The sequence below is a fragment of the Larus michahellis genome, chromosome 3 (assembly GCF_964199755.1).
Source record: "Larus michahellis chromosome 3, bLarMic1.1, whole genome shotgun sequence".
Taxonomy (NCBI): domain Eukaryota; kingdom Metazoa; phylum Chordata; class Aves; order Charadriiformes; family Laridae; genus Larus; species Larus michahellis.
In genome coordinates this window covers 53340646-53352997 of record NC_133898.1, presented here as the reverse complement: position 1 = coordinate 53352997, position 12352 = coordinate 53340646, and the positions used below count along the sequence as shown (strand labels likewise).

At 40.6% G+C, this 12352-nt stretch overlaps 1 protein-coding gene across 7 annotated transcripts in view; it reads left to right on the top strand.

Annotated features, from left to right (window-relative positions):
* The window catches only part of SMOC2 (SPARC related modular calcium binding 2), a 148533-nt gene that overhangs the window by 128264 nt on the left and 7917 nt on the right, over positions 1-12352 (top strand). For all 7 annotated transcript variants that reach the window (XM_074580205.1, XM_074580202.1, XM_074580204.1 and 4 more), the window contains exon 10: positions 11719-11821. In XM_074580205.1, coding sequence (XP_074436306.1) covers positions 11719-11821 — 103 coding nt within the window. The remainder of the gene's footprint in view (positions 1-11718; positions 11822-12352) is intronic.

The following is a 12352-nucleotide window of genomic DNA, read 5'->3' as shown; positions in this document are numbered from 1 at the left end:
GTTATTTTTCTGAAGAAAATGTTTTAATGTAGCAATAGAAGTGGTTTCTGGTACTCTCTTTGTTCTGAAAAGTTTGCTCACAACAAAAGGAACCCTTCTGTGGACACACAATAGCTCGATGATTAGAGCACTCTGCTGAAGAGGAAAGGAGCTCAGTTCAAATCCCTGATCCAAACCAGACAGAGCAGGGAATTGAACCTGACTCTCTAGTGTCAGAGATTAGGGTACTCCACTGGGATAACAGCAAGCCAGGTCTGAACTCCCTCCTTTGTCTGGTTTGGATCAGGGAATTGAACCTCAGTCTCCCCCGTCTCAGCTGCATGCCCTCATCACCGATTTATCTGGCCAAGATGGGATGGGGTGTTTTGTTCTTGTAAAAGGAAAAAAAAAAAAGAGCTCATTCTGCACCAGAGTAAAATCTAAATTACCCAATCCTGACACTTTCCACATGATGGAATTGTTGTTTCCTGGCCAGGCCTAGAGAGAGCTACTTCGTGGTCACATACCAAGAGCGCCAGAAGTAATAGGAAGATATGAAAACCCTCTGTCTCTGCAAATGCAGCTAAAGATGCAAAGAGATTCAGCCATGTTATCCACATGGCTTTGGCAGAATCAGAGAAGACAAAACCACCAGAAGCCTACTCATGTGAACACCAGAGCTATCTCAGTGAACTACAGTTTTGTTTGGAGGAGAATGGGGGAGGAAGATTAATATTCTGTCACCGTCGGTGCTGTCGGAGGTGTCTGTGTCAGAGCCCAGGCTGGCTGTGTGAGCTTGCTTGAAACTTCAAGCAGCCTTTTTCCCCACTGGTTTCCATGCCTCTCTCCTCTCCCTTGGCTTTCTACCTGGTTCTCTCTAATTTCCATGCTTGTCTCCCTCTTTCACTAACCTTACCATATAGCCATGTCCTTCTGCTTCCCACAAAGAAATTGTTCTGGCTTAAGCTTTGGTCTGTGTCATGCCACGTATAGTTGAACCCTGGTGCAAAACCCTCTGTGAATGTGCTATCAGTTGACAGAAATGGATAGGTTTTAACTGTTTATCTTGTCCTTGCAATCCACACACACATATTGAATTTCTTAATCTAATCCCAGGCATTTTTAAAGGTTTAAGGATCTTTTTTCTCATTACCTTCTCTTCTGTCTTCTTGTTTTAACCAGCAGTAGACCACCTGTTGATTTTTGACAATCCAGCATGTGAACCCTTTTATAGCCATCTGCAGAGGGCTTAGTTTACTCTAGTCATATAAAGCTCATGGACTGAAATTCTGTGTCTGTTGGAATTTGCAGTATTGGGTATCTCCAAGCATGGAGCGTGGACCTCTAATTTTGAGTAAGAGTGCTTTACATTCATTCACTTGAGGTGGAAAATGACTGTTCTTTACTAAATCAACATTAGAGTATGCATATTTATACCAAAAAAGTATTCACAGGAGAGTTAGAATGGAAATGTGGGGTATATGAATTATAATCGGAGTCATTATTTCGGTTCCATTCACCAACAGGCAGGCACTTACTGTTGCAAAATGCATGGCTGGAAATCAGGTTATTATACCTGCACAGGAGGGACTCAGTTTTGCTGTGTATGAACATTTGGGATGCTGCTGTTGTACGTTCAGGCTTCATTTTCCCCTATCCCCTGCAGTGCCCAGGGCAGAAAGAGATAATGTGATGTCTTGTTTCCATCTTTCTGTTTATGCAGCAGCAGACAGCAAGATGCATGAGAACCCCCTTCGTGTGTTGCTGTTGCTGTGTTATCAATAAATGAGATTTCATGGCCTGCTCCAGAAATAGGACACACATGCTCCTGTACTTGTGTACACATGCTCAGTCTTGCAGCAGTCCGTGTCATATCAGCCTGTGTATAAAATGGGGTCATATTTTTTTGCAGACCAAGTTTGACTGCTAGAGGGGTATGATAGGGTATTTCTCTCTCACTTTGTTTCCTCTCAAGTCCCATGGTCAGTAAGCCTGAGATGGTTTTCACTTTTCGATAGCCTGTCCCTCGGCCCTATCAAATATTACCTGCTAATACCAAGCGACTGACTCTGGGCAACCTGATTATCATTAAACCCCACAGCCTCTGCTGAAGTTGACAGGGTGGACTTCTGCACAAATACAAGGAAATCCAGTTCTTGGCATGGCTGCAGGATATTCCTAGCTGGGTTCCTGACCAAATGCAGGACGTGCAGCACACAAAAGGAACAGACCACACTGTACACAACGAAACTAGCATACAGCGTAGTGGTCCAGTGAGGAAACCATCCTCATAATCCATAATGGAGTGCTATCATGTAATTGAATCTCCATGCTGTAAAATGACCCAATGCACTTTGTAATCAAACCACACACTGTAAACTATTTTACGTGAAGTCAGCTGCATTGCATCCTTCCTGGCAGACACTTTAGAACCATAATTATATTCATCTCCATCTTTAATTTACTCCATTGTGCTTCTGTCATTGCAGGATCTTTGCTACCAAGTGCTATGTGTTCATTTCCTCAGTGCTTACTGTAAATTGCAAATTAAGGGTGGCATGATTAACTCTGAATTGCCCCACTTTTTGTGGGATGAAGTCAAGCTCATCCTTACTTGCACATCAGTTTGTTGTGGTTTAATGAGGTACACAATACTATATTTGGCTTGGGGGATCCATTCCAAATAGAGGTCAATTTGCAGAGAAAGTTGTTTTGGAAACCTGCTTTAGCTACAGAGATCTCTCTGTATCAGCCCTGGAGAAGTGAGCTAGGTAATGCTGAATTAGGAGTGGACCTTCATTTTAAAATTAAATGAGTGGTGTCTAATTATTAAGGCCTGAGCCTTCAGCCTGTCATAGTATGCCCACTTCCTTCAGCAGGAACTACGGCTCTTTCATTCTTGCGTAATACCTTGTAAAAGTTTCATACTGAGCAATTGTAAGGCTGTGTTTGTGCTTTTGTATTAGTCATTTTACAGCTTTTTTCTTTAGAAAAGGATGAGGCAGTGAGATTTGAAATGGTATTTGCAGAGGAAATCTGTCATGTTTAACGGAAAGTGTCCAGGAAGGTAACACAACTGCCAATCCCAAATTAAATACTACATAAAGAGAGAGATAGATTTTCGTGATGCCAGGTTTCCAAGGACTGGTTCATTCCATAGTGTTCAAGTAATGCTTTAGTGGTTCTTGCTGACTCTTGTTTCACTTCAGTTACTTCCAGAATTTCCATTTTATAAACCTCTTAATCACTGCTGTAAAAACTCATTCTGAGTTAAAATTCAGAATATAGTTAATGTTCCAAGAAATAGCCATGCCTGCCTCCCCTTATTCCCACCTCCCCTCCATGTTGGAAATCCAATTTCTAAATCTTTTGTTTGACAGTTACGGGAGGAAGGGAGAAAAAATAATCAGATAACATTGAAGAAAATTTGTTTCTAATTAAAATTCAGTACTTGTAGGTATCTGTATAAGCAAAATAAAGCATGGGTAAATATTCTGATACTTCACCTGACTGCTTGCAATCAGGTGGGTAGATCTTCTGCATCCTTTCTGCTCCTCCCTTCCCCATATCCTTTTCCAGCTCATCCTACACCATTCAATAATCTGCTTTGTGCCCTCATAGCTAAGACTTAGATTTGTAATTGGTGGTCCTGCCTCTGCCTCTGTTTTCATTTCCAGGATAGAGACACGAAGTCACTGCATTTGTGTGCCACAGATCAGGGTTGCTCTGTACGATTTATGTTTGAATTAAAAAACAAAACCAAAACCAAAACCCAAGTGTTTCAAAGGTGTATTTGAAAAAGTCCTTCATGTATGTAAAACCCTTTGAGGCCCTGAAAGGTATCTTTAAGGAGTGCTGGCCTTACATCTTGATCCATCCCATGTTCTGACAGTGTAAGAACCGCAGACTGGCATGAAAGTTCTGCTCTTCTCTCTGAAAACCTGGTACCACTCTGTGGGCAGGGACTTTTCGAAAATAGCTCTCACATCAATGTGTGCTGCTGGGCTGACAGTTTCTAACTCCGCTCTGAATTTCCTTTATTTCCTTTAATGGTTCTTACTATCTGAATAGAAAGCTTTTTTGTGGGTTTGGTTGAGAGTGGTTACATTTGGGATTTTCAGCTGATGCCTCCAATGGTAAAAGCCTCAGTAAGAGATATCCAGAAAGGTTAAAATCAACATCAGTTTGTAGAAAAGACTGGTTTTCATGCATGTTTCCAAGGAGGAGGCTGCTTAGATTAATTAAGTAATGTAAAAAACATCCCTACTAAGCAAGTCCCCATAGTTCAATTTTTCCAGCAGGAGACCAGAATTATGCACCTTATTTCTGAGGTCACTTCCATAATTGCAACAACATACAATTTTTTAATAGCTTTTCCTTTTTAATGGATATTTAAATGGAGGTAATTAAATATGGTTATTTCATACCCATGTCCTGAGAGGAAACATAACAGTATAATGAAAATGCAAGTGAATTGGAAGTAATAAATGTCTAGTAAAAAGGACTGCATTTTGACTCCCTAAGTAATAATGGTTGTTAATTGTTAAGACTCTTAAAGTGATAATGTGGTGATTCAGATGCCTGCCATACTATACAAAACTAGATTCCAAAATATTTCAATTTAATAAGCTATTGTTTAAAGTGTTACTGCAGTCAGAAGTACCAGCTGTATATCTCAGGGACAGACAGTCATGAAATATGGTATGTAAAGCAGAAATATAACCTTTTTGGAAATCGGAACCAGCTGCTTTTCTCTTCTGAACTTTTTTTGGGCCCCTTTCTAATCCTGAATCTCTTTTCTCTGTGGCGTAATCTGTGGTCTGATTGACTTGTGTCACTGTGACAACACTTCAGAAAAATACATTGTGTTTCTTACACAGAAGCTGGACCCACATGGCTATACTGCAGGTCAAGTTAAACGTAAGGCGACAAGCCTCTAAAGGTTAGGAGTTTGCATCAGCACAGGCTGCACCTAAATGCTCAGGATTTCAGATTCTTCTCAACATACTGAAATGTCTTTGGCCTCCAAAACTGGGTAGATATTGCGTAGGCAGTGACTACCTAATAAAAACATCAGATGCCTTATGTTCAGTTAGGCAGCAAAGGAGCGAGACCTGCTTATCATCTGAGTTTTCAGACATTTTTCATGTTCCCAGTCAAAACTAGAAAGGTAAGAGTCCACAAGAGAGTGTTTAGAAAAGGCAAATAAGATCCACAGACCTTCTTAAGTTCTGCTTTGAGGTTTGGATGGCATCCGAGAAGATTACAGTGTTCTAGCTGGTTCATCCCTGCCTGTTCTTACAGTGACATCTCTGAACTGTTAGCAGCAAGAAATTTGCTTTTCAAAAGGTTTTCAAACTCTTGTGGAGGAAAAAAACAAACTAAAATGTGATAATGAAAAGTTAGTCATTTCACATTGCCCGTTTTATGCTGTGATGTTCCGATTCTCCTTTTCTTGTTTAACAATATTACAAGAACTAAAATAAATGTAATGAACTGCTTTCCCTATCAACAAATGCCCTAGCCTAACTTTGTCACTCGGTTGCCAGTGAAAACTGTTTATAGAATCATATGTGTTCCTGCTATGAACATTATCCTTTCTTTCCACCACATTTACCCAAAGAATAACAGAATAGTTTGAGTCCAAATGAACTTACAAAGCAGACAGATATAGAATTCATCACAAGCAGTTTTACACCACCTGAGAGTGTAAGTTAGCTGTCTGTGCTTCCTCAGTGGTTAATGGGGAAGAAGAGATACATTTTAAGGGGGATCCTATCCTAGTCTAAGAAAAAGTCTAAGGTAGTTGGGATGAATGCCTTCTGAATGGGTTCCTTTATACTGAGCTTAAATAACTGTTATGGGTGAGACACCTCATTTTAGCAGGCTCAAGTTCAACAAATCCCACTCAATGCACTTCTGGTATGATATGAATGCCTGGGATTGAAGGGTAGGGCCTTGAAAGAGCATCTTTTGTTAACTCTTTTGTTTTTTCACCCCTGAAATTAGAACAGAAAGATCATTTTAAAATAGTAACAAAAATAAAGTTAAATATGTGTGGAAAACTGAAATCTGCTTCTTGCCCTCCTCCAGAAATAATACTTCTTCCCCGGTAAGACATAGAGATCTAGGGCTACAAACCAATGGATCTGTAGCTCCCCTCCAGCTAACATCTCTTCTATTCTACTTTATTATTTCTGAAATTTGGGTAAGCAGAGATAAAAGAGAATTTGGCTCTGAGTTTAACTTAATACTTTTGATTGGTAAGAATATTTGAAAGAAAAAAACAAGAGCAGAGAAGAGCAGAAAGGAGAGGAGAGGAAAGAAAAAAGAGAAGAAAGAAAAAAGAGAAAAAAGAGAGAAAGAGAAAAGGGAAGGGAAGGAAGGGAAAAGAGAAGACAAAAGAAAAGAAAGCCCCTCAAGCCCTCTAGAACAGAGACTAAGAGGTAGATAATTACTGTTTGTGAGAGGTTACGATGAGATGCAATGAAGGAAAAACTGCAGTGAGCCATAAAACCACTGACTCTATTGAGGCCATGATTTTTAGTTTCTAGTAGAGTTATAAATTTCAGTTCCCAGGCTCATCTTTTAAAGAGCTTTTTTAGTGGAATGGAGCTCAGGAAGAGCTTAGCAAGTCCTCCAGAAAATGAGTACCCTCAGCATATCTAGACAAACACAAACTTGTGATTTATATGGATCAACAGAAGTAAACTCAGGAACTGTACATATATGTGTGTTTAGAATAAAAGTAAAAGAAAAAAAATATTTTCCTTGTTTGTCTCCCAGCATAACCAGTAGCACTGACAAACTTTCTTAAATTCTTTTCTCCTGTATAGCACTATATGTCAGTGAAGTCAAAACTGCAAAAGAATCATGAATAGTTCTGATCATTCTGATTTTTGGCAGATCAAAACTTATTTATAATCCTCAGAGGTATTTCAGTGGTCATTGTATTTGAGTAAAAAAGAAGGTTTAGATTTGCTAATTGGAAGTTGTCATGCCTTTAATTACTTGAGTGACTGACTCAAGACAGTTTCCTCTCTTGCAGGAAGATTGATGTAAACCTCCTTTTAAAATGATTAATCTTATCTATTATATTCACATTTTTACAGAAATGAACAAAATACTTTTCTAGCCATGACTTCAGAAGTGCTGTAAAAGATAATCTCCCAAGATTGACAGTAGTAGATTATTATCAACTAAGCAGGGAGCTCCAAGGCACTCGGAGGTGCATATTTTAGAAGGTTTATAGACAACTGCCCCACAGATTAAACTCCAAAAATCCATCTTCAGTACTAAAGGTAGATATATTTATAATATAGACACACGTGTACGTATGAGATATATAACAAATAATGACGATTCTTTGATTACCTTTACATTATAGCTGAAATTAGGTGTTTGTATATTGCTGTCATTTGTGGTATGTATTTGTTGGTCTCAGGTTTACTCTGGGTAAAACTATCCTTAAAGCAAACACTCAACTCTGTGTTACATCTCTGAACCTGTAGGTTAATTCCATGTGGTTTCAACTGCAACTCTTTAACAACAAATTATTATTTATGTAAGCTGTCAAATCCACACAGGACAAGCAGCTGCAGAAGAAGAAACTGAAGCACATAAACCGTAGTGAGAAGCATAAGGCTCCCATAAGAGACTAGTCTTTCCCTTTCTGTATTTAGTCCACTAAGAGTGAATTATTCATTACAATCAAGCGAAAGCTCCCCCAGCCTTGCCATTTCATCCACACGTTTGTTGAAAATTAAAGCCCAGCGTGAAGCCTCCAGAGAATTATTCTGAGTTAATAACACCTGCAAAGAACAGAGATTTCACTGTGAGGTAAATTGCTGTGTGATTGCCCACACATCAGCAAAAATTGTAATTGGGAGAAACTGAATATTTTCTCCTTATTTGACTGGTGAGGATTTTGTAGGGTGTCATTTTACGTTAAATAGTAGAGTTGTAATTTAGAGGGTTTCACAGCAACTGATTGTGTTTGTTTTAACAGTGAGATTTCTTTTCTATGAGAAGATTTCTATTGCTGTCGGCTGCTATTGCAACTTTATGCAATACACATTTAGAAACCTTTCCTAATCTTAGGGAAAATTGTCAGAGACAGGCTTTAAACTATGGATTTTTTTCCCCGTGATTTCCTGTGAATTTAGAAGTTGATACTTTCCCCTACCTAGCTGTATCTTATAAATAGCAAGCTAAGTCATGATTTTGATCCCTACATCTGCAGCATATGTACACTCAGCAACTCCCTGGACGGCACTGGAAACTACCTAAAGCATACATTTTTGTTTCTTCCAAATGTTTCAGGAATACACTCATAACTAACATAAAAAATTCATCTGAAGTTCCTAAATCAAATTGGGTATTAACATTACTATCTGTCCAACAAAGGACAGAGAAAGAAAAAAGTCAAATTCTCTTGTCTCCATATTGCGCTGCATTGTTATATGCTGAAGTATTATTGTCTGCATTTTCCATGAGCCCTGTATCAATTAGCAACTCACGTTTGGAGCAAAATTCAGGCTTCTGCCTGATGCCAGTAACACATACGCAGCACGAAATGGATAAAACTTGTATCATTCAAGATAGGTCTACGTGGAGAACCTCGGACAGACCTCTTTTTGCCTGTCCTTTGAAGAGAACCAACTCTGGTGCACAGGCCAAGTATCCTTGCTTGCAAGATGTAGTGCTGAGCTCAGTAGGATGCTCAGAGGCTTAGTAGCTTGATTCAGGCAGGTTGCCATACTAACATGGCTGGACGTGCCTTCTGCATGGGAACTGCTTGGGCTCTGCCTGCTCGTCTCATGGTGTGGTGGGTTGACCAGGTGCACACCAAAGCTGGACAGGGGAGAGAATAATATAATGAAAGGCTTGTGGGTCGAGATAAGGACAGGGAGAGATCATTCACCAATTACTGTCATGGGCAAAACCAGACTCGACTTGGGGAAATTAGTTTATTTTTTTACCAGCCTAATCAGAGTAGGATAATGAGAACTAAAACCAAACCTTAAAAACACCTTCTCCACACCCCTCCCTTCTTCACAGGCTTAACCTTGCTACTGAGTTCTCTACCTCCTTCCCCGCAGTGGCACAGGGGGATGGGGAATAGGAGTTGTGGTCACTTCATCACATGTTGCATCTTCCGCTCCTTCCTCCTCAGGGGAGGACTCCTCACACTTTTCTACTTCTCCAGCATGGGGTCCCTCCAATGGGAGACAGTCCTCCACAAACTTCTCTAACATGAGTCTTTTCCATGGGCTGCAGTTCTTCATTAACTGCTCCAGTGTGGGTCATTTCCATGGGGTGCAGTCCTTCAGGAACAGATTGCTCCAGCGTGGGGTCACAAGTCCTGCCAGCAAACCTGCTCCAGTGGGGGCTTCTCTCTCCACGGGTCCTGCCAGGAGCCTGCTCCAGCGCAGACTTCCCTTGAGGTCACAGCCTCCTTTGGGCATCCACGTGCTTTAGCATGGGGTCCTCCATGGGCTGCAGGTGGAATATCTACTCTACCATTAACCTCCATGGGCTGCAGGGGGACAGCCTGCCTCACCATGGTCTTCACCAGGGGAATCTCTGCCCTCATGCCTTGAGCACCTTCCCTTCCCTCCTTCTTCACTGACCTTTGTGTCTACAAAGTTGTTTCTCTCACATATTTTCACTCCTCTTTTTGCCTGCAGTTGTGCAGGTTTTTTTTCCCCCTTCTTAAATATGTTATCCCAGAGGTGCTACCACCCAAAGCTCAGCCTTGGCCAGCAGTGGGTCCATCTTGGAACCAGCTGGCATTGGCTCTATCAGACGTGGGGGAAGCTTCTAGGAGCTTCTCACAGAAGCCACCCCTGTAGCCCCCCGCTACCAAAACATTGTCATGCAAACACAATACACTGGGCATATGTGGTTTTGTGAGTTACAAAGTTAATTGGCTTTATTTAAATCACGACACGACGTGGCTTCATTTAAATCACAATGCACAATTCACTTACACAGTTGCAGTGTCTGAGCCTTACTTACCAGCAAGCTCTTTGCTTTAGAGAATATACTTTTGAATTACACACTGAATGCTGCCAGCAACCTGTTGGTATAGTCTTCTGTCCCTCCCTATTAATCTCTTGCCACCCTTCTCATTTCTGTGCCTTAGAGAGAAAGCTCAAGTGCTTGTCTCACTGAACTCGAATTTAGGATTATAGTCATAGCTGTTGGGTTGTTTTTTTTTTTTTCTTTTTAATTTTTTCCCTGTTGTAACAGGGGAGAAAAACAACTGGTTAAAGACTAAGGGAAGAGGAACATATCTAGGAGAGTGACATCTAGTTTCAGGTGTGTGCTTTTAGTGCAGTGAAACTTGCTTCAGTGAATTCCTGTTATATGCCTTTTATAGTTACTGGAATAAAACATCCCTGGTGCCAAAGCCTAGCACATAAGAGACAGGGAACTCATAACTGCATGAATGTGTTAGACAATAATATGTAGTGGGTGCTGCTGCTATACATAATAGCTGAGCTATTCTTACTGCAACACGGCTAAGGGCTAATATAACACAGGTTCATTTCCTTGGATCAACATGGGATGTATTAAAAATAATTTGCTGGGCAAGATGAGGCTTTTCAGGCTCAGATAATCCTACTGCTTGCTCCAGAGGTTGCTGAGAAGCGTAATGAAATAACGAATCCCTACTGATTAACTAATCTTCCTTTACCACAACACTTCAAAGTGTTTCCATTTTCACTTAAGAACAGAACTGCAGGTAAGTGGGCCTCTGGCACAGAATTGTGAAAGTCCTACCGTGGGCTCCAGCTTCAAGCTTGTGATCTCCATGTCACTGCTCATGGACCATTTTAGAGTTTAACTCAGCTACTACGGGGCTAGGTGAAGACCTGGTGTTTGGCTCAGGGCTCTAGGGAAGAGGAGAGGAAGCAGGTGTGTTGTATAAGCAAACCTCCATGTGTCAACATCCAAGCACTTGTCAGATGAATTTGTCTGCTCCAGCTGCACTGCTCTAAGAGTGTATCTTTTGGTATATATTTATCTGATGTATTATGTTTCTGAAATGTGCTGTCGGTTTCTTTCAGAGAAGAGCTTTGTGGCATAGGGAATGTAATTAGGAGCATGATCTAGCATCGCCGTAGGATCCCACAGTATGAACCAAAGTACCAACTAACAGCATCCTATTGGGCTAGCTGCTGTATAGTGTGAGTTAACCCCTGTCCAAGAGAAAAATGAAAGAGGAAAGGAGTTGACTGTAATTTTACAGGGAAGAAAAACGATGCACTGAGAGAACATTTTGAGAAAGCAAATAGTAGTTCAGAGGAGCAAAGGTGGAAATCTGAAGGAAGTATTGTGCTATGGGGTTCTAGTCCGGGTTTCAAGTGCTGTGTGTCATGTACAACTTTCTGTTGTTTCAAAGCTATTCTTTTCAAAATGTGACACCCGTGGAAAAAACATCTGAAAGAAGGAAAAATAATGCCCAAAATTGAAAGAGAGGGACCCAAGATATGCAAACCAGAGTCCCGCTTGCTTGAGTTCAAAAGGAAGTTTTTCTATTCCTGCGTTATATTACAAATATGTACCTGAATTTAGATGCTCGTCTTTGAATTATGTTCTGAACTTGTCCACAATTTATGGGAATTTGTGTGCAGGGATTCACATCTATCTGTAAGTTTGAACTATTGTTGGAAGTTAAATGTTGTAAAAAGAGGAAAACAGAAAAGAAAAAAAAATATGTTGTTTTTCTAGGTTGTCCTGGGGCCAAGAAGAATGAGTTCCTGACTAGTGTTTTGGATGCATTGTCCACGGATATGGTGCATGCGGTCTCTGATCCATCATTGTCTTCCAGCCGGTGGGTTTCAAACCTTTTTTGTATGTCTTGAAAAGAATTCAGGCAGTGAAAATGGATTGTTGAGGGCTTTGAGAAGTAATGCTGCTTCTGCCTTCACAAAGGGTAAATTTCCAAAAACCTATCTGGGAAACTTTACTTCAGTTACCATGGTGGACCATGTTCACTAAACTGATGCAGTTGGTAGATGAATTCTCAGCAGCAGCACAGCTTAGAGTTTATCCGTAGCTGCTGGTGCAACCGTGTCTCAGTCTTTGTTCTCCTCTCAGGCTTTACTTGATGAATGTGTGCTTCCTTCCTGATTCATATTTTGCCTATTTGCTTGTAAAACACACTAATGCTCTCAACAGTCACAGGTACCATTAAAAATGCATAAGCTTCTGTGAAGCTTTGGGTGTCTGCAGGTTAGGTGCTTACTATCTGAAGAGGAGGTTGCATTTATTGTTATAACTTACATTTAGGTGACTTTATTTAAGAGGAGGTGGCGTTCATTGTTATAACTTAGATTTCAGTATCTATCTCTAAGTGCCGCTT